Source organism: Molothrus aeneus, chromosome 12 (assembly GCF_037042795.1).
Source record: "Molothrus aeneus isolate 106 chromosome 12, BPBGC_Maene_1.0, whole genome shotgun sequence".
Classification (NCBI taxonomy): Eukaryota; Metazoa; Chordata; class Aves; order Passeriformes; family Icteridae; genus Molothrus; species Molothrus aeneus.
This window is the reverse complement of record NC_089657.1, coordinates 16,437,190-16,461,836: the sequence shown is the minus strand read 5'-3', so window position 1 is coordinate 16,461,836 and position 24,647 is coordinate 16,437,190. Positions and strand designations below refer to the sequence as shown.

Genomic DNA, 24,647 nt, shown 5'->3' with positions numbered 1-24,647 from the left:
GGCAGAGCCGAGCCCATCGGATGCTCCGTCCATCCCCACATCTCCATGGAGCACACAGGCCCTGCTGGGGCACACAGGCCCTGCTGGGGAAATGCCTGCACCCCAAACCTGGTCCCTGGCAGCCCCTCCCAGCTCCAGGTGCCAGGTAGAACACAAGCTGTCCTGCTCCAGTGGGCTGCAGAAGGCAGCAGTGCCTGGAGCAGGGCAGCAGTTTGAGGCAGCTGTTCCACGGCTCCCAAGGAGTCTCCTCCTTCCCTCCGTGCAATAAACACAAACCCTTCTGTCCAATACTTGCATACACTTCCATGTCTGCCATTTTGAGGCCCTCCTCTGGTTTCTGCAGGGCTTTACAGCATTCCTGGGCGCTGCTGCTGCAGGGTAGAAGGCAAGAACTGTTAGTGTGAGTTTAATGAGATGGGATTGTCCTGCTACACAGGGACAGAAAGCTGAAGGTGCTGTGCCAGGTGCCTCAGTTCCAGATTCTGATCTGTAGCAAATACTGGAAGCCCACAGGAAGGAATCAGGCCCAGGTGTGTTTTACAGTTTTTTTACAGAAAACCACCCAGGAACAGACACATCTTTGAGCTCCAGAATGAACTGACAAGCCAGGTGGGAACTGAGAACTCCTGCTCAAACCCTGGCCAAGGCAGAGGAAAAAAAGTTAGTTTGCAACAGTTTCAGTGGCACTGTCCCTGAGGCAGACAGGACAGTGCACTACACACTGCTTGCCCTGGGAACATCCATCACCCTGCTGGGGCACAGAGATGGAATGGCAGCAATAATGGTCATACCTCCCTCAAAAAAATTAGATAAAGGGACAGAAACTTGGACCTGGCTCTAATTCCAACTGTTGCACCCTGAACACATCACAACTCTTCATTTGCAGGTAGTGAATAATATTTGCATAATTCATTGGAATAATATGGCAAAACAAAAACATACAGGACATGCTATAATCAAAAATACCTGAAACATGAAATAATTCATAAACACAACTTTACAGAGATGGATATTTAAAACCAAAACCTTGTGATCTTATAAAATGTTCAAAGTTGGGCAGCCTTTGAATGAGGACATCATGAAACACTTTCCTTCTCCCCTTCCCTGTCACCTTCAACACAATGCATCTTACAAAGCAATGCAAACTCTGCAACAACTCAACAAAACCAGGGATGACAGGAAGAAGGAATGTTAAAAACTGATTTTAATAAATCATGTTACAAAACCCTAGGGCCAGTTCACAAAGGAGAATTGAGGTCTCATTCACCACTCTGAAGCTGGGAACTGGGCTCCCCAGACAAGGTCCAAAGCCTTGAGCTGAGCTTTGCTGTGTGTCACTCTGATCTGACAATTCAGATCCACTCTGGAGCCCCGCTTTCCTTTTTGTCTTTTTACACTATTGCAAGCCTATTAACACACCAGTACTGTGTGCCTACCTCAAAGGTGTATTGGCCTGCATCACTGGAAGCACATCATATTCATCCCAGACTCTGATAACACTTTCACAAATATTTGCTTCACCTAAATTAAAAATAAAGCCAAACTCCAAAATACAGTGAGATAAAATATTTTGATCACAAAATAAAACATACCAGCAAACCAAGGCCAGGTTCCCATGAAATAAGAAGAATTAAAATAGGAAAAAAACAATGGGTGGATATACTTAAAATTAATCTTCCTTAAGTAGTGAAAATCTTTGGATCCTGAAACACCACCAAATCACCATAAATAAAGTACCATCCTCCCCCCTCCTGACCCCAGGAAACAAACCAACCCAAACACCCCATAATTTGCTGTGATCAGCACATCTTAGGCACAGGATCTGGAGATAGTTATCAGGAAGGGATGCTGGCAGATTACAGGGTCCATTCAAAGAACATGCATTTGCCACTTCTTCCCCAAATTTCAGAAGTCTCTCCTCAAAGCAATCCCTTGCATGTCCAGCTGCACACCCTGGAGGTTGTGGATCCAAGGGGAACAGCAATATTCTCTGCAGGATGCTTTCAACTACTTAAATCCTGACTGAAGCTCTTCACATAAAGTACCAGTTAAATTGAAAACATTACAAGAGAGGGGTCTGACAGTGGCAAAGATACAACATAGTGGCTACAGCTCAGAAAATTTACATGTTATCAAATGGGAATCCATGACAAACTCAAATCTTCACATGAGACTACACAGAAGACTTTATGGAAATGGAAATGTATGGATGCTTTTTCCTGTAACAAGAATATCTGTTTACAGTTTAGGTGATATTCTGTAACTATAGGAGGTAAGTTTGGAAATATAGACTATTACCAATTCTACTAAACTACTAAAACACTCTTAGCAGAACACTTGGCACTTTCCTATTCCCCAGTTTAAAACAGCAGCAGAACTTACTCTTGTAGATGGCTCTTAAAGCCTCAGTGCATTAATGTGCTGAGACTGCCTCCTGTTCTCTCCTCTTATCCTACACAGCTAAAGCCAAACCAAAAACCTGTAACATTTCTGGCATTACTGTACCTTCCCTTGCAATGTGCAACAGAATCATGTCAGATCCATAAGTCTTCAAAAGTGATTCAAGTTATCAAAACGTTATCACACTGTTCCCTCTTTGCAGGACAGCATCTTCAGTCTCACTGCCTTTGTGGTGTGGGCTGAGACAATCCCATGATTTTAACTCGCTCTGTTTAACTTTTACCCTGCAGCCCCAGTCCCTGCTGGCTCCTGCCCTCACTGGTTGTTGCAGCCCGGGGCGGCGGAGGAGGCGCCCGCCTGCTTCTGCTTCTTGCGGCGCTTGTTCAGCAGGCGGTTGTTGGACGTCTTCAAGTCTTTGATTTTCACCTGATCGTAGTCCACCCTCATGGTGGCCAGAGCACTGGTCATCTCCTCCTGAAAGCAAGCAAGCAAGGCAGTGAACCCCCTGAGGCAGTGAGTGCACGGCCACCCCACCCTGCAGCCCGGAGGGGAGGGACACAAGGAGCTCTCTGTCCCCCCGGGCAGCAAGAGCTGAGCCCTCTGTGTGCTCTGCACCACGAACCAACCACTCCACTGGGGGCTCCTTCCACCAGGGGCTCGGTCAGCAGGAGCTGTTCTCACAGCATTTCACAGGGAGCACACAGGACCATGCTCTGCTGGCCTAAATTCCACGTGTCCCTGTGCCCAGCACTTCTCCCTGGCTGGCTCTGCACCTCCCTGCAAAGATCTTTAAAAGTTTGTGCTTCAAACTCACACACCTCCTTAGTTTGAATTAATGCTTAAGTACAGGAACATTTTAAACTTTTAAATAAGTTTGTAAAGAAAAATCTGTTGAAGTAAACAAATGTCTAAGCATTTGGTTCAGAAAAGGAAAAACAATTCAATATCATGACTATGTTGGTAGCTTGAGGGAATACCTCTGGGACCTACACAGAAGCACAAGCATAAGAAATTCTCAGAAACATGGAAAATAAGGCAGCTAAGTGAAAATATCTGCTTGATCTCTGACTCAGAAGGTAAATGTTGCCTAGGTCCCAAAAACATTTTGCCATTACATAGCTCAACAGCTGAGATTACACATCAGTGATTTAAATAAAATCAGTAATGAATAAAATACACTACAGGAAGGTTGCAATTGTCAAAATTCTAGGAATTTGAAGTCCAGAAAACTCAGAATTAATTGTAAAAGCATGCCAACCTGTTAAAGGCCAGCAGGAAAGTTTTCAGTGTGCCCTACAGCAGGAAGCATTCAGCAGTCATTGGTACACACAGTAGGTGAGGCACCTGCTTAGATTAAGATATTTTTTTTCTCTCCTCTTCCCCCCACCAAATGTCATAACAAGACGAAGGTTATTCAGTGCTGTTCCACAATTCAAAAGCACTGCAGAAAACCAGAATGTAGCTCAGCCCTCCCACCTGTCCCCCTACATTTTCATCACATTCTTTACTGTAATGAAGTTCAAACTGCCCCAGCACTGTCCTTCTCCTCCCTGGGTACATGCAGAGGCTCAGCAGGAGCATCATTCATGCCTTTGATCACAAACACCATATTGCTGGTATCTGGTGCAGCTGTAAGGCTGCCAACGAAGCTCAAATAGAATTCCTTCCTTTTTTAAACAGTTCTCATATACACTGCTGTTCTAACCAAGCCTGTTTATGGCACCCTTGTTTGACATGATTGTATTCAAAATAGCCACAGTATCCAAGGCAGCACATTTCATCTCCTAGGACACTTGACTTAAAGAAATCTGAATTTGGATTGACTCACTTTAACTTCATCCCAGTGGTCTTTATCCTCCTGCAGGACCCGTGCAGTGTGAAGAGGAGTTGGTGGCACTGACATTGATCTCTGAGAATAAAGAAAAATACCAAAAGAAGTTCTGAAAAACAACATTTGGGAAGTGATTTCTTGCTCTTCTCTGTGTATGAAGAGCATAAAATTTGATCTAATGTCTTCCAATGGCCCTCATTATTCCTGCTTCAAATCACTCCACAAATGAACTCATGTGCAGGAGAAAAGGACTATATTCCCCACACAATATTTAAAGAACAAAAAGAGAGATAAATCAGTGCTGAGCTTCTTTCACTCTACTCCCTTCCAGTCTGAAAAATTTATCCAACCAGAGTTGGATAAATTTTTATGCATGTTTTAGATTTTAACTGTCATTTCACTATTCATTAGTCAATGTCTTAAAGTGGTTAATTTGACCTTTATCTCCTAGGATTTGTTGTAGGAGACATTTTCTTGCACCTATGCATTAACTGAGATCACCACTTCATCAGACTAAGTGAGCCCCAAAGAGGAAATGACACAATTGTTCTGAGCAAGACACAGCTCAGAAGACAGAGCATCCACATGAAACTGAGATCTCGGCTCACCTGCCATGAAAGATCAGGAGATGCTTTACATTAGAACAAGGGACAATTTCTAAAGCATGAAGCACAGTTCCCTGACTGAACTCAGAAAGAATCATGGCAATTCTTGCCAGCCCCTAATCCAAACTATAATTTCATTTGGATACTCTATTTTCCTTATGCTTTCTACCCAAGCTTGCTGTTTGCTGCTGTGGCATCCTACAGCTGCATGTCAACAAAGTCTAAGGAGATCCCTGTAAAACAAACTCCACACTGGAACCAGTGCTTATGTTCCCCCAGGCTCAGAGCAGCAGGGCTGCAGTCACAGAAGTGAAGCAGAAATCCTGACTCCTGCATCCTCTGGACAAGGACCCCAGCTGGCCAGGGTACAGGTTTATCAAACACAGCTGGGACAAGAGAAATGGAAAACAAGTAGACTGGTTTCAGTGCTGTCCCTGTCCTTGCTTCCCTGTGGAAGGTGCCTTTCTGCTCTGAGCTGCTGATTGTTAAAAAAAAAATCTTATAGACAAGGAACTAAAATGAGTCTGTGCTCCACCTAAACTGACAGTTTTTGCCTACTTCACAGTAAAACTTCTGTCATCCATCTCAAAAAAAAAAAAGAGGGAAAAAAAAAAAAGCCACAAGCACCCTCCCCCGCTGCTTGTGCAACTCCCCAGACATGTTTCCACTTTGGGATTTAGGAAAAGGGAGAACACAGACATTTATTGCATTGGTCTTTCCCTCTCCCTCCCTCTGCCCCTGTGAGCTATAGGTTCAGCAGAAAAGAAAGCCAACCTGCAGCTTTCCTCCAGGAAGGGTGTTGGAGCAGGGCTCCAGTTGGAGCAGGTGCAGCAGAGTCTGCAGACGTTACCTCTAATCTCCTCCTCATTAACTGGCTCTGTGCATATTCCAAATAACAAGTGACACTGTAGGTGGCAGCTTCCTCAGCTATTAGGCACTCACTCCATGAAATTCCTCACCTGCTGATTTCTGAAACACCTTCTTGGGGCTTCAGACACTCAAAGCTGGAGGTATTTATTCTGAGCAGTGATTACATTTTTATTTCGTTAAAAAAGACTCAGAAACATTGTCTGGGGTCTGTTCTACAGGATCTTTACAACCTCAGTTTCTCAACTCTGAATGACAACACCTTTCTACTCCATCAGGATGTCCTACAGCTGCATTTCACTTCATTCCAAGGGCTTCCAGATCCTGCAGCAGGCATTGTAGGAATGGGGACAATCAGCCACACCTCTGCTTCTGCCCATGCTTTGAGGATCAGCACAGACACACCAGCACTACAGGAACAAAGGGAATCCTACAGCAGAAATGATTCTGTTCCTGGCTGATGATTCTTTGGGCAGTGAGAACAAGACTGGTATTTTTTTAGACACAAATGTGAGAAGTATAACCTACTATTTTGAGGGACACCTACAGAGCAGAGAAGGTATCATGAAACTCAGTCTTGTAGCTTCTGGGATTTGTGTCTCTTATTTGAAATAGTCCATATTGTATTAATAAAATAATTTTTTTCTTTTTTCCCCAAAAATTTCTTTTAAGAAGTAAATTCAACCAAGTCATAGAATGAAACCTGAACTGGGACCATAAATAGCTCTGTGTACCACCCTACCTGGCAATCTCTCACATGGAAAAAGAGACCCTTGCTCCTCCCCCATGCATTTCCAAACTCTGCCAAGGATGAGAATTCCCACTGAGCACAGGAGCATGTTCACCCTAACACAGCTATGCACAATGGTGCCTGAGACCACTAATAATAGCTCTTTAAATCCTGCACTGATGAAGTAAGCACACAGAGTTTATTTTTATATTTTTAAAGAGAGTAACACATGCATATGCTGCAGAGTCAACAGAGACTGCCTGCTCACAGAACATACAGACATTTTCGGCTGTTGCTTCCAAGGACACGACTGTGGGTGTCTCCCCTTGTGTGTCCTCTGCTAACAGCAAGAAGAATTGTGGTTTTACAGGCAGGTGACCCTCTGAGGAGGGCACAGGAGGTTAATTAAGGGACCAGCAGTAATAACAGCCCTTCTCTTGCTGTGTTGTGTGGAGCTGTACCCAAGTTCTGCATGTAAGAATCAATTTGTGGTATAAAAAGAGATCTAAGACTCACATTAATCCAAGGGTGATTCATAAACTGAGAGACTGTCATCCTCTCTGTTGGGTCAGTCTTCAGTAAATGGCGAATGAGTTGTTTGGCTGAAAAACAGAACCAACAGGCCATGGTGTAGTCTAGGACTGCATTCCCAAATAACCTTGGGAACACAAGGACCTGCTGAATGAAGAAACACCATTTTGCAGAACTGAAAAAAAAACCCTCCCAATTGCTGTGACTGTGTTAAGAAGCCACATACAGTGGGGCAGGTTACTGTGTTTAAAGGGGCAAAACAGGAAAACATCCAAAACAAGAGACAAGAAGGAAAGAAAAGACTGGGAATTCCAGCTCTGCTCTCTACATCACCAAACCAACTGCTTTGAGAGCAACAACTGGAGGAAAAGAGAAGCACAGGGCCAGAAAGCTGCTAAGCTGCCTGCCTCAAAGATGGCAACAAGCTGGGCATTATGGGCTGAATGAATACATAAACTGATGTTTTAAGAAATGATGGAGACAGCAACTAGCACAGGCTGTGGAAAAAAAGAACAATGAACTTTGCCAACTGAGAGGCCATTAAAAAGACCAAAAAAGTCAAATAAATGGATTGCACAAACTGGCTTTGCAGCAGCTTTCTGTGAACATGGGATTTGCCAAAGCAAGAGCACTAATAACTGAGATATGAGATGGTGAGAGGGTAGACAAGAGTTTCATTAACGTGGGTGGACAGACTGGAAACACTGCTTCCAAAGGAAGTTATTTAGGAGGACTTACACAAAATTTCCTTAGGAAACCTGTTAGAACTTTGAAAAAGGAGTTCTCTTTTAGGAACATCACATGCAAGATGACTAAACGCTTGTAAGAAGTTGCCCAAGGTACAAGTTGAGAGAGGCTGCAAAGGACAAGGACAGCACAATACAGGGGAAAAAAGCAGCAACCTCCTGCAGGTGCCTCATCAGCCTAAAGAACACCCACAGATGAGATGATTTTATAGGATGGAAGGTAGAGGGCCCCTATCTCCATCCACACAAGCACACAGAAACCCTACACACAGTGCAAGTGCATGTTCTCTCACTGAGCTCCTCTAGCCTGTTTTTAACTGCTGGAATATGAACAAGACCCAAAGCAGAGAAAATATTTAGCCAGAAACCCATGACTAAAACATCTCCCTCAACAATGTTCAGCAGGCTGTGCTGCACACAGCCATGAGATGCAGTGAGGGGTGAAGATGCCACAGAGCACAGCAGGGTCCAAGGAGAATTTGTTACTGCTAAACTGCAGACAAAACCAGGATCACAGCAATATAAAGGGCTGGTAAGAAAAACAGATAAGCCCAGATATTGCTGACCCTTCTCTTTAATATGACAGGCAGGTGAGACTTCCAGCTTATGAAACTGTCAGGATAAGGGGGAATCAAAAACACCCACTTTCAGGACACTGATTTGAGCCCAGCAGCTTTTCATCAATGACTTATACAAAATAAATTGTTGACCTTGATTTAAGTGGCGGCTGGCAAATTCCCACATCCCAAAAAGCTAGCATGAAAACTTGCCATCCTTGCTGGCTGGATCACCAAGGAGGGCAAAGACTGAATAAATTCTTGAGAGAGTTTGCCTTTCTTCCAGCTCAGCTTACATTGGAGCTGTCCAGGCTGTCTCCTTTCTCAGGACTAGAGACTTCTGTTTCAAGAGGGTTTAATATCAGCATTCACTAGCACTAGCTGGATTCTGAAAGAAGGTTTTCAGTAGTCATTTACTTTTTGTAGCACAGAGGTTGCTGGCTGGTATCTGGGTTCCCAGTTGTTCTCTGTAGCACCTTACAAAAAATTGATTTAAATTGTAGAAGAAAGGGAAACAAAAGCTCAGACAGATTTTTAGAAATAGTATCTTTGTAAGCACTGCAGCACTGCACACTACCATGCTCACACTCATCAGCACCAGGGAGGATTTCTACCTTCCTCTGATACTTCAGCCCACTCTGGATTAGGAAATCCATATTGCCCCATCCGAATTCTTCTCTTCATCCCTGGAGAAATCGCTTGACCGGTGTTGGAGTAGAATGGAGGGAACCCACACAGGCTGTAAGAGTGGACAAAAGAATTTTCTTAACTAGGGGAGTCCTTTCACCTCTAAAAAAGTTTTATTCAAGATTATATACTACTGCAGGCTGCAGGATCCCAGTGAACAATTACTTGTGAGTGCAGATTTAACAAGTTCCTTTCCAAATACTTACAGAATATATGTGATGACACCCAATGACCACATGTCACATGATTTGTCATACTTCTCAGGACCAAGGACTTCTGGGGCTGGGGAAGATTAAAACCACAAGTAAACAGAGTACCAGGTATTTCTCTTCATCTCCATCACCTTGTAAGTAGCAGCACACTTCAACAACAGGTATCAGAGGCATTAAAAAAACACAACTCACTGCAGGAACTGGGTAGCACTTTTGACTGACAAGTTCCTAAAGGCATTTAAAGTAGCTTTAAAAAGGAGAAACAGAGCTGGAAAAATGCCCTACTCCTCACCTTGGTGTCTCTCTGCTCAAGGGAGTACTAAGATTACCAAAAAGCAGAAGGAGCTACAGCTAAATGTGTGCAGGGAGACACTGCACTGAAAGAGGCAGGAGCATATGTTCCAGCAATCAGAATAGAAAGGCCCTACTGGAGCTGTGATAAAATTTTGAATGATACCTGGGTGGTGTGTTTAGCTCCAGCAGCTACAGGGCACTGTATTTTTCTTTGGCCTCCAGAGCATTATATTTTTTTCCACTAAGTAACAAAATTAGACAGAGATACATTTAGAGGGGATTTTTTTTGTCCCCTGGGGCAGGTAAACTGCCAGGGAGCTTGATTTTGTAAGGAAAATTATTCTTTAAACATATGAGCAATCATGCTGGTTTATAAAAAGGTGTTGAGAAGGGAAATGTCAGCTTGTTTATACACAAATATTAAGGCATAAAAACATACGTGTGTAAACTCCTTAACACTTTATCACTAAACCCAGCTCAAAAAAATACAGAAGAAAGCATCAAAAAAGAGTATTGCTAATGTGATTATCTGCTTCCAGTGAATAAGTCTCTTTCAATACAGAAAACTATACAAACTTTTATCAGCGAAATAATTTTTCAAACAAATTAAGTCCTTTTTCCAGCAAAGAAATTCCAAGTTTGACTGCCCCAGTCAAACCATATAATAAATAACTATTAACTCAAGACTGAAATGAGTGCATGAAGGACAGTCTGCTGTGGCATTCATCACACAGTGCTTCAACTTTGGATAAAATGAAGGAAAAATTCTGCTGTGATTAAGTCATGTTGGTTCTTTATTACTAATTCCTCAATTTGCCAGCTTAAAGAAGTTTTACAGCTGAGGCAAAATTCTTCTCTCTTATTGTTTTAATTTAAGTTTGGGAAGTTTAGCACAGAAATTCCCAAATATCACAAAACTCAATTCAAATCATGGCTTTTATTGCATCATTCAGAGGAAATATCAGGATTGCTTCAAGTGTAATCAGAAGGAATTCCCTCTCTCTCTTTGTATATCCTCATTTGTATCTCCTGTGAAGGCTTTTTCCTCTGCCACCAAGGCAGAAAGCAGGAGCATTGAACTGTACTGGAACCAGACTTTAGGTTTGGATTGGGTCCCAGTTTAAATCCTGGAGGCTAACACTTCACATTACACCCAGAATAGAAGATTTCCCACCCACTGCAAGGGAAGGAATGACAGAAACACAGAAGAAATGTGTCTTGGATAACTCACCCACATAATAAGGAGTGTAACAGGGGGTCTGCAGTGCATTTACAGTGGTTTCTTTGGCAAAGCCGAAGTCTGTGAGTTTGAGGACAGTATCTTTGTCTTTAGATGTGTAAAGCAGGTTTTCAGGCTGGAAGGTCACCAAAAGAGGATAAACAGGACAATGAAGAGATGTCTCTAATGAGCTGACAGGTCAAACACACCACCACCATTTAGGTCTTCTTACTTCTGTCACATCCCCACCAGACACACAGCAAGTTCCCTCCCAACAGGCAGCATTTCTCCTCAGACTAAGCATCAACATCCTTCTTAGCAAGATTATTTGGGAGAGAAAGCCACAAAACCCTGTCCAATGGGCATCCAGTCTGGCTTCTTGAACCTCTCCCAGTTCCCTGCACTTCCTGGGACTCATCTGTGTGGTGGCAGCAGCTGATCTGACATCACACTATGCCTCAAGCACCCCAGGGGCAGGACAAGGGAAATCCTCAGCCAAAGCCCCCATGAGCAACTGACACAGCTCCATCAAAATTAACTGATACAGACACAGGCCCTTTGCTGCTCCCCCTCCTCTGTCTCCTGAAACCTGAGGTAATTCCACTCTTGCTCCACACTCCATACAGGCAGAAGTGGCACAGAGGGAAATACAAGCTCCTGTGCCCAAGAACAGGGACAACAGGGTATTTCCATTATCTCCAATTAGTTCAACTCATTTCCCAGTTTACCCCCTGGTGACACCATGATGTGTCAGCTCTCCCTCCAGCTAAACACACAGACATCTGTAGAAAATCCACCAGCTCAGAGCTGTGGAATTGATCTGATGTCTCAGTCTATCATTACAAGCACTGCTCTCCTGCACATTCCATCCCCTGCTGTGTCCCTGCACTGGAAATGCCAGGGTGCAGTGAGCTTGGCTTTGCTTGTGCTGTGCACTTCAGAGCATGAACACAAAATACAGCCCTACACAAAATACGGCCCTACAAACTCTGGCAAACCCCTACAATGAGATTGGGATTCAAACTTTACCTCATTAAACACTGGCAGTAACTGAGATCTCCCTATTTTCCCAAATATTCACACTCTTATTGAAGTGGGTTAAATGCATGAAATTGGTATTATTCCTCCCAGAAGTTTCCCCTTTTTCTGAAGGGGGTTTTGCTGTTTGGGGTTTTTTTGGTTTTTTTTTTGGGTTTTTTTTTTTTTTTTGCTTGGTTTTTTTTTTTCTTAATACAAATATGATACTGAAAGCAATTAATAACTAGCAAAGACTACATAAAGGCATCTATAAATTACAGGTTCACTTGAAGGAGTGCTATTTTCTTGCTAGTTAATGGATTGCAAGTGGGCAGTACCTCTTTAACTAAGCATCTGACTATCATGAGATTTTTCTGCATTCCGTACACAACTGGAAGGCATTAGCACACATGAATATTCCAACCTTGGACTAGTTGCAAACTAGTGAGCAAATCCTTTCTCCCACTGGCAGAGGAACAGGGACACTTTGGCCATCTGACTGCACTCCCAGTTCTGCTAAAATCACTGCTGCCCAGGTTTCTTCCTGCCATAAGTTCTCTTCCCCAGCCCACACACCTTGAGGGCTCACCTTGACGTCTCTGTGTGCAATGTTCATGGAGTGCAGGTACTGGATGGCTGTCCCAATGTCTCTCATTATTTCAGAGGCCTCTATAAATACAATTTTAGAGAAAGGTCACATTAACATTCCCACTGGAATTCAGGGACATGCCTGGGAATGCTTATGGCTTACAAACAGCTTGCTGGAACATGGGGCAAGCGTCAGGACTAGAGAAACCCTAAAATTAGCCCCAACAGCTGTGTTTTGGGTTTGCAGGCACCAAGCCCCTGATTGCCTGGCTGCTCAGTCTCCTCCTGAGCAGGCACTGCAGCCCAACAGCTCAGACTCCTCAGGAGCTTGGAAATTCGTGCTTTAATCTGCTCACCAAAAAAAGCAGCAAGAGCAGAGTAGGTACACAAGCAGCAACTGTTAAAAAAAAGGAGCCCCAACAAGAACCTATCTCTGATTGTCCAGGATGTGTCCTTGGTTGTTTGAGACAGAAATTTAACTTTCAGCTTCTAGTTCAGGAGAATGATCTATCAGATTTTCTAAAAATAGAGCAACATAACAATATAGTAATTTTAGGATAGGTCACATCTTAATTCCTCACTGTCTTTAGAAGTTTTTCATCAGGAGGAACAAAATCAACAGTTCTGTTCAGCAAAGGCCAAACTGTCACCTTTGAAATAATATGTTTCAAGAATTTAACATAGCCCCAGTGGGAAATTCTAGTGGTGGAATTACCTTGCAACAGCAGTGCTCTGGGAGTCTGGAAGGGCTCAGTTACACAGGGAGGGGTTTCAGAGCAGGGAGGAATGACATTCCCATGTGAGCATTATATCACATCTCCATTGACAGGGAAACAACAGAAACTTCAACCTGATCCTCTGGGCTCTGCATAGGCAGAACTTGTACTGCAACCTGGAATCCTTTTTCACATGGCCTGAGAGTGAAATTATACCATCTCAGACAAAGACAATCAGAATGCAGAAACACTCCTGTTCTTTGGGGAAAACCTTGTACAACCTCCTCCCCTCCTGATCCTAATGGGAAGCTGTGGCTACATAAACAGGCAATGAACCTGAGGAATCCAGTGACACAGGGCTCATTTACCTCAGGAAAGAATGAAGGTGGTTTTTTGTTTAACCAGGTGATTTCTGACTAAGCATTTATGTTATACAATGCAGAAAAGTAATGCTTTTAGTAGAGTGCAGTTGCTAAAATTCATGAAATCAGTTTTCTCCCTGGAATTTGTACTTTAGAGAAGAACAAATAAAATTTCTAAAAATGCTCATTTTCCCTGCACAAGTCTCTTAAAGGACTAGAAAGGAAACACACAAGAAGAAAACAGACTGGCCTCTACACCAGACCTGCAAAACAAGTCACAAGCTTGGGTGTGTATTTTTCTGCTTCTAATCATTTTGTCAGGCCCATAGTTACAAACTCTATCACCTTACAAATATTAATGGTTTCACTCTGAGCAGAAACGAGCTCTGGTCTGCTGTGAGGGGGCAAGGAGAACCATGGTCAATGGGACCTGTGGTTCTCTGTCAATAATAAATAGCAAAGACAGTAAAAATGACAAGATTAATCTAGTGCAAGCTCTGTCCCTGCCTCATGGCAGGGCTTTACCCTTGCTCATTTTCCCCTACAGACAGGCAGGTTTGTTTACAGCGTGGTTAATAACACTTCCTTTCAAGTAGTGCTTTAAAACCCTTGAACAGGAGATGTTTCATCAGATGTGATTTGCTCATCATACTCTTGACCCAGTGCTGCTGCTTGAGGGACAGCCAGAGAGAGATCCCAGCAGGAGCTGCACTGATCATGGCAGAGGTGTTCTGGCACAGGACCAGGGATCAGAGGAACAGACACTCTCAAGGTACAGAAATGAAAAAGCTGAGCAGATTTGTAGCAAGATTTTTCTCTAAACCTTCCACATTTTGCCTGAACTTGGCCAATTCTCATAATTCCTAGTTCTTGGGAACTTTTCAAAATCACTCTTAACACACAGTGGGATAAATAACAATAATAACAACAACAAACACCACCATAGATAAAATCAAAGAAAAATTCCTAAAAGGAAATAGGGGACAGAGAAATGGAGAAGAAATAAAAAATCGTTCACAAACTTTAAAATTAAACTTGCAATGTTTTACCTCTCTCAGTGAAAGCTTGGTCTCCTCTCTCCTGGATCCTGCTAAACAGCTCTCCTCCTTCCATGCTGAAGCAAAGAACATAAAAAACCCCACCTTATATTATATATATAAGGACAAAATTAACACCTGACTGTGCATCCATATAATCTCATGGAACCGCAGCAGGAACAGATAAAGATTACAGGCTGCCTCCTATGCCACTGCTTCCTAAACATCACACTCACTCACATCAATGCAGAAAGCCATTCTGATAGGGCATAAATAGAAAACAAAATAAGATCAGGGAGTTTTGATGTTTCAGTTTAATGAACCCTGTCACAGAGAACATGACAAACAAAGATGGGAAGTCAGATATGCTGGCACTGGGAGGGTGACAATAATTTTGTTTCATGTAAAGGGTGGAGAGGAAGAAAAAGAAAGAAGCAAAGACATCTAAAATAATTATTAATTTGTCCTCAGTGAAAAGGACAATAACTGTAGTACTGGAGACTAGGGAGAGAATAGGGAAGGTTAGAGTCAAAGTAGTTATGACAAGACAGATCACACTGGATCATTGGATTTACATCTGAACTTGGAAGCTGATCACAACCAAAGCAGAATGCATTGGTAGAGACATCTTTCAAAGGTGTATTAATCAGTCAGCTTTAATGAGGACAATTGCTATGGAGCACAATGAAAATTTATTTTCTGGTAAAGGTTCCCCATTCTTCCAGGATGGCTGGAGCAGCTGCACTGATTTCCTTATCAGTTCCATAAAGGGAACAAGAGATTTCCTGTGCAAACCAAAATTGTGCCGCTGAGAAATCTCCCAGCTGCCACCTGAGCCAAGACATTCTCCTCCTCCCTCCATCCCTCCAAAGGCAGTGCCTGTGAGGGGCTGCTGCTGGTCCCTACCATTCCATGACAATGAGCAGGCATCTCTTGCCATTGTGGATGTTCTCATACACATCCAGGACATGGACAATGTGAGGGCAGCCCGAGGCTCTCCAGTGATACTCGACCTCCTGACGCGCCTTGGGGTTGTCGTACAGGAGCTGTGGAGAAAGACAGAGCAAAGTCAGCCAGGCACCATGGTGCTGCTGCAACTGGCACCAACCTCAGAGATGAGCTCCACACGAGAAAACCTTCCCCAGCCACAGGATGAGAACCCATCATGACATTTTCACCTTCTCTGGGCTGTCCAGCTTGTTAGACTGAGGAATACACAAACAATTGGTCCCTTAGAGCTGGAAGGGCCTTGAATGACAGTGAGGAGGTGTAGCCATGATATTTCTGAAAAATCCTTTCCTTAGGATTTTTTCTCCTGAGAAGCTGAGAGGCCTCAGGAACAAAATGTAAACAATGATTATCTGCTGCTGAGGAATTCAACAGGTGGATCTGTGATTGGGCTCATGGGGTTGTTTCTAATTAATGCCAATCACAGCCCAGCTGTCCGGACTGTCTCGGTCAGTCACAAACCTTTGTTATCATTCTTTTCTATTCTTAGCCAGCCTTCTGATGAAATCCTTTCTTCTATTCTTTTAGTATAGTTTTAATATAATATATATCATAAAATAATAAATCAAGCCTTCTGAAACATGGAGTCAACATTCTTGTCTCTTCCCTCATCCTGGGACCCCTGTGAACACCACCACAAGGAGGGATTTTGAACCTGAGATGGAGACAGGTCTATCTTACCCACTTCTGGATGGAAACCAGCAAATTTTTCTTATGTGTTTGCAAGACTTTTAAACATAGAATCCCCCTGCTAAGGACCATAACTCCCCCACCTTCCCCCAGCTGCTGGGAGAAGAGACTTCCAGGTGGGTGCAGTGCAAATCCTGTAAGTTAAGTGAGATTTGAAACAATGAGGACTTTTACAGTGACTCTGACTGTGCTTCTTAAATATTATACACACTTCTCACCCCACCAAGGTAAGAAAGAGACCTTTGGCTATCTAGATGCCTGAACTTTTTTCTGTCACACACAAGGCCAGTTTATTTTAAAGGCACTGATCTCTAGAAGGGCAGCAAGAGCTCTTCCTTCCTGATCCTGCAACCTTTGCACAAGAGGTGTGTCCCCTGCTGTCTGAAGCACTGCTCAGTACCCAGCACCACAAGTGAGCTTTGTGCAGTAGGGGCACATGGCTGAATTGCGCCTGCTCCTCTCTGCCTCAGCTCTCCAGACAGCACTAACACTTTGTGACAGACACTCCCTTTACTGCACATTTGTACAGCTCCTGCACAGTGCAGCTGTGATCTGAGTTGGATATGGTATGCCCTATGGTAATAACCATGGTGATGATGGAGCAGCAACAAAACTGATGCTATATAAAGCATTGTTAAATGTAGTGAAACAGAATAAAAAACAAGCAAAGAACAACCACCTCTGATACATTTATGTTAGAAAAGGCTCACAACAACTGTTTTCAGAAAGGCAAGTAAAAAGTATCATTGATGACTATTAGGCCTTAGCCTGAAGCTCTTTCAACTCACATTTGCTATTAGGTTCCAGTGAAAACACAAGTGCATGATAATTGCTGAAAACAAGAATTAACATATAACCTGTCATTAGGGACCTATGAATCAGAGCAAGAAACTGCTCCCATCCAATAGCCAAGTTAAACCACAAATGGTGTCACAGGCACCTTCAACACAGGCAAACACGTATTTGAAAGGTCACAGGAAGGAAGATGCAAATTCTGTTTTCTTTATTGACTTCAGTAAAGACAATTTACATCACTGGGGGAAAAATCTTACATTTGTTTGGTGCTTCAGCATCCCTTTCAGCAGAGTAGACAAAGAAACATGGCAGGAAAGGTCTATAGCCCTTTGTACAATGCTGGGGAAGTGCTTGGGAATGACTGGAAGGAGGGTAAATGCTTCTCTTCCAGGCCAGCAACAGGAAAAGGGTGACAAGTGCTCCTCTGCTGAGGACACATTTTTGTTTTTCTGTGAAGCACAGGAAGGCTACAGGAGGGGACAAGTGGGCTCAGGAGGGCAGCTGGCCCTGCAGCTGAGGGTGCAGCTGCACTGAGCCCACCCTGGCCCCAAAGCTCCTGCACAGCTCCAGATTTCCAGCAGAGCAGGGGCTGCAGGAGCTCTCTGGCCAAGGGCACTGCCCTGGCAGCCAAGCTCCTTCTGCAGGGCTCTCATTGTGCACCCAGAGCACGCCCTTGGGGATCACTGTCTGCCTCTTCCTTCCTGCTCCAGCCTGCCTCTGGCCTCATTTCCAACAGAAATAACTTCCTAAAGAGAGAGATGGCTCCAATTTGGACAAAGAGCTCGCTAGTGAGTCCAAGGGTGCTTGCTTTGCTTCTTTCAGCCATCAGCCCATTCAGCAGCCTTTCCTTCACAGCCACTGTGCTCTAGCTCACTAGGACTGTCCACCAGAATTTTCCCCTCTGCCCTTCTGAGTTTGGGCTGTTGCCTAGAGGTCTCTTCAAAAGTTCATTAAATTACATGTGCCACAATAAAGCCCAAACAGCCTCAGGACTAACCAGGCCTTCCAGTGTTCATTGTTTGGATATTACTGGATCAAAGCCACTTCTGAGCAGGATGCTTCCAAAAGCTTCTCCTCTATCCTGTGCTACTGATCAGACATTCCCATTCTCTACACTAATGTAACTAACTGCACTATCACCTGTGTCTACTGTGCTTGTACAGTGCACAGAGATGCTATTTTTCAGGTCTGTACCAAGTGCTTATGAAAACTGTTTCAAAGAATTCAATTCTCCCTCTCTGAAAAGCTTTTACAAGCATTTGGATGCACACAAGGATGCTGCAGTTTCTTTTCTCCACACTTCAAGTAAGTTTTGTACACTTTTTGTGCCAAGATTGAATGCACTCATGTCAAGATGACACCTGGAGGAGCAGAGAAAGGGAAATTCAAAAATAAAGAGCACATACACATACCAAGTAACATCTGATACACCAACCGTTAACCTTTGGATTTCTCCTTCTGAACTTCAAAAATAAATTAAATCTTCTCTTTATGTCTAAAACTGGAAGGCAGAACTGTACCTTTTAAGACATTTTAGAGACACAGACACTTGTAAAATGAAAGCTGTGTAGGGTTGAAAGCAACAATTTCTGCAAAATTTAGGTGATGATTTAGACACACAGTCTAAAATTTTAGACTTGTGATTAAATATCACAAACTTGCAAAGAACCCAAATGGATATTTTGCCATCTTCCTGAGCCCAAAGAGTGACTGTACTTCTATTGCTAAAATAGCTTTGATAAGACTTCAGCCAGGTTCCCTGATATTGTACTAAAGTGCAGAGGCAGTTGTGAACAAACCCAGAACTTCAGATCAGTTTTCCAGTGCTGCTGGTTTGAGGGAAGAGCAGCTTTGCCCACAGGAGCCCCCAGTCCTGCCCTAAAGCTCCCTCAGGGTTCAGCTGAGTCACAGCATGTCACGACAGGCTGTGGGCAGGATCATGAACCAGCCCAATTTCAAAAGCACACATACCCTAGAGAAATGCTCCATCTCCCAGTTTCTCATGAGACAAAAAACACAGCAGCCTTTGCACAACTCCATGAGTGTGTGGTCAGACAAGACAGTTTGCACCAGGAGCTGCTCAGTACAGAACTGGAGTTTGGCTGGAGCCCAGCATCACCAAAGCACTGCCTAAAAGCAGCAGATGAACCAGGGAGGTCACCAAAAATGGGGTGATGGATGGAAGGTAAGAAAGTACAGGGTGTGATCCACACAACTGTCCTCAATATCTGAAAAAGCTGAAGAGGGAAAAGAGCAGCACAGTGGGAATGCTCAGGCTGTTCCTGAGGAACAAGAGGGCAGATGCCAGCAGAAACTCCAGGATGTGCTGCCAGTTCAGGGCCAGGGCAGTGCAGAAAGGCCTGAACTGTTATTCCGGGGCATTGGCCTAGCTGGGGTTGGGGAGCACCTGCCAAACAAATTCTAAACTGCAGAATTTCTTGAGAAAAAAAGGAAAAAAGAAAAAAAGGAAAAAAGAAAAAAAGGAAAAAAGAAAAAAAGGAAAAAAGAAAAAAAGGAAAAAAGAAAAAGAAAAAAGAAAAAAAGAAAAAAGAAAAAAAGAAAAAAAGAAAAAAAGAAAAAAGAAAAAAGAAAAAAGAAAAAAAGAAAAAAGAAAAAAGAAAAAAAGAAAAAAAAAAAGAAAAAAAGAAAAAAAGAAAAAAAGAAAAAAAGAAAAAAAGAAAAAAAGAAACACAGTATCTTCTAATAGCTTTTCCATTGATTCAGTGTGGTATACACAAGGAAGGACAGCAGGAGTCCTCATACCTTAATGGTCTGATCTATACAGGAAATAACCTCAGGGCTCCAGGGAGTGGCAAATATCTTCTGGACTCTGAAACTGTAACAACTGAGAGGAAGATATCCATGGGCCTGGGTAGGGAACAGGCTGAGGACAGGAAACAACCACTTCTCAGTGACTTGCTCTTTAATATGCCCTGCCAGATTACACAGATTCCTGTCAGATCTGCTGTCTGCTCCCTACATAGGAGATTAAGACCTCCACTATGCTTTTTTATTTATTTTAAACTTCAGCAGTTCTTCCTAGTTCCAAACAGGCTCTGTGCTTCTATTACAAGTGTTACAGGCTCAGTTCTCATCTACTCCATGTGCTACAACAAAGCAGCATCTGACACTGCAACCATGTCTTTCTTATATGCACCAATTTCAGAATCTGAACTCCCCTTCACAAGACAATCAGTTTTATAATCTCTCTGCTATCTTCCTCACCCGAAGGCTTCCCATTATTAAAACAGAAATGGAACCTGCAGAAATTTTCAGTGCTAAGGCTCCTCAGCATGCAATACTGACATATAGGCACTTATATCTAGCTTATTTATGTCTCTAGCTGGGAAATAAAAGGTCTAATGGGCTAAATGTAGGGGCTCTTTGCTTGCTTTCCTCTTTGTGTGTGGCTGTTACAAAAATGCTGAGTGCTACAAATAACCCTTGGCAACTGAATTCACACTGATGCACAGAACCTGACACCATTTGCAGCAGAGCAGTTCTTCCAGTCATTCTTTATTCAAGAGGGGTAGATGGCAAAGAGAGGCTTGGATAATGTTTCTTTTATCCCCTCCTTCCCCTATGCTACTAAAAGAAAAGGGGGGAAAAAAAGAAAAAATGAAAGAAAAAAGAGCTATTATGGCTTTGGATGTTTTGTCTTTTATTACACCCTGATTATTTCCAATATATCTTCTAATTCAATGTTAAAAATCTTTATCTGTTTCTAGGTCTCTTCAGAAGGGATAAAGCCATCCTTTGTGTTAGAGCACTCAAGGAATTGAAATGGTCAAGGTTTCCTTCCTCACACATCAGCAGTGCTGTCAGTGGACTTGCAGCACGAGCCATGAGTGTGCCTGCAATGGCAGCAAGTGGGAATCCACTCCTGCAAACCTCCAAGAAAGCGCCCATTCTGTTCCTTAAAATGAAGCAATACAACACACTTCTGCTGGAATTATTTAGTACTGAAGCATCAGTCTAAGGGCTAAAACCAGGGCAGACACAGGTAGAGGGTCATCTATAAACCTTTCACTTTTCTGCTGTTATTCCAAACCCAGCTTAGGCTGTTGGAAATTAAACCTGTTTGGAGGCTTCATGGAAACAAACTGTCATACTAATTCCTGCAGAGCTGGCCAAGCTGGCATCCCCTGGCCTCTCCCTGGGGCTCAGACAGACAGCCAGTCCCAAAGGTGGGCTTCTGAAGCTAATAATAGGAACAGCAGCACAATTTTCCATCACTCCTGCCTGTGTATCGAATTCTTTGCCTCACCTACTGAGTGTCAGGGCTGTACTGCCTGCACTGAAGGGCCTTTCTCTACCCACCTCTTCCCTCCACTCTTCCAGTCTCTACTCAGCTCCTCCTGGAAATGGCAGAAGTGCAGCAGATCTCTGGGGCCTTGCCAGCACAAAACAAAGTGCAAAGGACTCAGGGAGGATTCTCTGCACGTGGAGTCAGAGCCATGCTGAAATCAGCTCCCTGCTGACACACGCCACTTCAAATTCCTTACACACATGTTGGAAAGGGAAAACAGGAGAAAACAGTGGAATGGACAAAGAGGAAAAGAACAGTTTAATAGAGAGATTTTTCATTTTTTTTTCTAAGAGTTTGAGCACTGGATGTACAGCAAGTCTGCTGAAGAACTTTGCTCACTCTTGTTTCTCCATCCCCAGAGAGCACACACCACATAAATATTATTTTGCTCCAAGCCTCTCTCCTGCAGTGAATCAACCAGGTCTCTCAAAAATAACTTTGGTGTGGTTTCTGAATTTTATTTATTGTAGCAGTACTCGAGTCACCACCAGGCACTCGCTATGACTCTAGAACCTGAGGTAAATAAATGAGACATAGCACTATTAATGCTCTAATTACACATGCAACTAGCCATTCACTCTGCAAAGGTCAGCTGTCTTTGCTCATAAACGTTAGTGGAGATACAGGGAATGAAGCTGAAATGGCAAGGTTGGGGGCCAGGATACATTTCAAAGGTATCCCCTTGCACATGTGAGGTTGACATAAAAGGAAGCACAAAAATGAGCCAAAATGCCCACAAAGAAAAGTGACTTTGCTGATACTCTGATAATCTTACATGAATGCATTTGAACTGCAGTGCCAAACATATGCAACTGTACATTCAATACCATGGGGTATATAGAGATTTAAATAAAAAGCATGCTATGTATTTTGCTAGAACCATAATATTACTTTGTATTTTAATACTGTGCTTCTTCTGTGTGGATGGAAAAATGTTCCTACTGGCACTGTAAGATTCCAGCTATTCTCAGTTGTGACAGGCTACAAACCAGCTGCGTGTGGCTTCTGTTGTATTCAAAACACTGCAAATGGATTTTAGAAGAAAAATAAATCACCAACAGCTACTAACATGCTGCTAGCAGACAGGAACACCCTACAACACTTGTTTATACAACAATGCCTAAAAATCAGCTCCTCTCTCTACCTTCTCCTGATGGCAATTTCTACCACAAAATGCTGTTTAGCCAGCACTGACAACTGTATTCAACACCTGCAGTCAATATTCAGCAGATGGGGAGACCTGCTGTAAAGCCCTTTCCAAAACCCAGACATGCTAATCTGTGATTAAAATAATATAATCTCTAGCTCTGCCACTATTTTCACTCTTCCTAAATTTCCAAATTGAAGAAAAGGAAATCTAAAATCCCAGCTGAAAATGATGACATTTCTTAGCTTGTAATTTTACCCAAGTGTCTGATACAAGGTTTGCGTTTGAAAAAGGAAAGGAAAAAAAAAAAGAAAAAAAAAACAGAAAAAAACCAAACCCACCCCTCAACACAACACTCCTGCCAGCCATGAGTTCATAAATTCTGATAACAAGGAGTCAGCTGACTTGGCTTCAGTAATTTATACAACTCAATCCTTGGCTGAGCAAAATGAATGAACCTTGCTTGTGAAACTTTGCTGTGTAAAAAAATTGCAGCAGTAAAAAACACTGTGGCACTTCCTCACATCTTCAGCCAATCAAACTTTCCCTCTGCTGTGACTTTAGCTATTCATAGAACACTAAAGTAAATTCAAGACTACAGTTTTGATCTTCCAAATGTCTAAGATCTTTATGCCTTGAATCAAAGCAAATAAAGGATCACTTAAAACTTGGTCATCACAAAAAACTCTACTTGCTGAAGTGCCAGTTGTATTTCCTTACCTTTGATGTTCTTCTGTGCAATGACTGATGCAGCAATACCTCCAGAATACACCAGCACTGTTTGTGGCCATGAAATGGGCTGGACCTGCCTGACCCTCTCGCTCACATGCTTGTCCATGCTGTACTGACAGTCACAGTTCTTAAGCTCCATTTAAACCATCCCTAATGCCCCCTGCTCCCAGTAATGTTATCCCATGCCATTTCCGTTATATTTTGCTATATTTTTGTCTTATACCTCAGTTTTTCTTTAATAAACCAAAACTCCTTTACAGCATACCTAACTAGTAGCGACATTCTACACACATTTTCCACACAAAGAAGGGGAAAGAGCAAATATAGATTTTATTCTGAGTGCTCTAATTTCAGTTCTAACTGCCATGAAACTCATCTGTACTGCTGTGTGGGACAGCAGGGCAATGATACCAACATTAGTAAGCCATGGCACAGCTTTGCTGGAGCAGGATGTGGCAGAAGGCACTGAGAAGATCTAAGTCTGATGTTCTCTTTCCTAGCCTTTGCTCTAATCTGGAGTATGAAAATTAACAGAGATGTGATAATACTAAACAAGGTAGAAGCAGAATTGAGGAACATGTTTAATCTCATTAAGCACAGATAACAGTAGCTCTGAGAGAAATGTGAGCTGTCCCCCAGCCTTTCTCTGTATTTTTTGCATGTGTAACTACAGTCATGAAGATAAATCACACAAGAACTCCCAGGAAGGCCTTGACAGAGGCTCTTTGGGTTGCCTGCTGGATTCCTGCTGTGGCCATTTGCCACGTGTGTGTCTTTTCACCCTTCTCTGAACACCAGCCCCACTTTGGGACAGTTGACACCTTAATGAGCTTCCCCCCACACCTGCAGCCCTGTTGGCCTCCATGGCCCCATCATTTGGCAGAGAAATTGAGAACAAAGATAGTCCTGTCATGCCACTGCCCACACACCTAAACTCCCTTTTAGCTGACTTCCCATCCCCTTCCACATGAATTTCAGGCTGCCATCCATGCATGCAAACCTTGGCAATGTGCCACCCCAGGCCAGCTCTTTCTCAGACAGGGCTGTTCTTCCTTGACATCTCCTTCCTCGACACCCACATTTGTGCATTCTGTCGCACGGCCAAGCAGTGCCTCTCTCCTACTTCATCGTCTGTCTCCAGTACTCCTAAATCATCCAAAGGACCCTGAAATAAACAAAAAACTCTCAAATCTTCCTTCTCCCATTCCATGGGGCTCATCTACTTTGTTTAAGGGAAGACTTGCTAAGTCCCTGACATCAGTGGCACCGACAGCAGCTCCACGTCTCTTGCACAGTGACACTGAGATTTGACCCAGTTATGGGAATCTCACTAGAGTGACTCTGGCCAACCCAACATCAAACACTCAATCCTAAAAGCTGTCACCTGTGGCAACTTAACTCCTCTGCAAAAATAAAACAAAGCCCTAAAGCCTTCAGCAAGGACATCTGTAAGATTTCTTTAGTGCTTCAAATCACTGCTGTTTTCACACTCGTGTCTGTGCAAGCTCTGCCATCGGCATTTTCAAGCAAAGATCTGAATCTGTTTCTAAGGCACAACTCAGTCCAT

At 43.1% G+C, this 24,647-nt stretch overlaps 1 protein-coding gene across 2 annotated transcripts in view; it reads right to left on the bottom strand.

Annotated features, from left to right (window-relative positions):
* Positions 1 to 879: 879 nt before the first annotated feature.
* The window catches only part of MAPKAPK3 (MAPK activated protein kinase 3), a 47,079-nt gene continuing 23,311 nt past the window's right edge, over positions 880 to 24,647 (bottom strand). For both annotated transcript variants that reach the window (XM_066558286.1, XM_066558287.1), the window contains exons 3-11: positions 15,306 to 15,445; positions 14,412 to 14,476; positions 12,286 to 12,365; positions 10,692 to 10,815; positions 9,161 to 9,236; positions 8,882 to 9,006; positions 6,950 to 7,035; positions 4,229 to 4,309; positions 880 to 2,874 (exon numbers count right to left, since the gene is read on the bottom strand). In XM_066558286.1, coding sequence (XP_066414383.1) covers positions 2,716 to 2,874; positions 4,229 to 4,309; positions 6,950 to 7,035; positions 8,882 to 9,006; positions 9,161 to 9,236; positions 10,692 to 10,815; positions 12,286 to 12,365; positions 14,412 to 14,476; positions 15,306 to 15,445 — 936 coding nt within the window. In that variant the 3' untranslated portion in view covers positions 880 to 2,715. The remainder of the gene's footprint in view (positions 2,875 to 4,228; positions 4,310 to 6,949; positions 7,036 to 8,881; positions 9,007 to 9,160; positions 9,237 to 10,691; positions 10,816 to 12,285; positions 12,366 to 14,411; positions 14,477 to 15,305; positions 15,446 to 24,647) is intronic.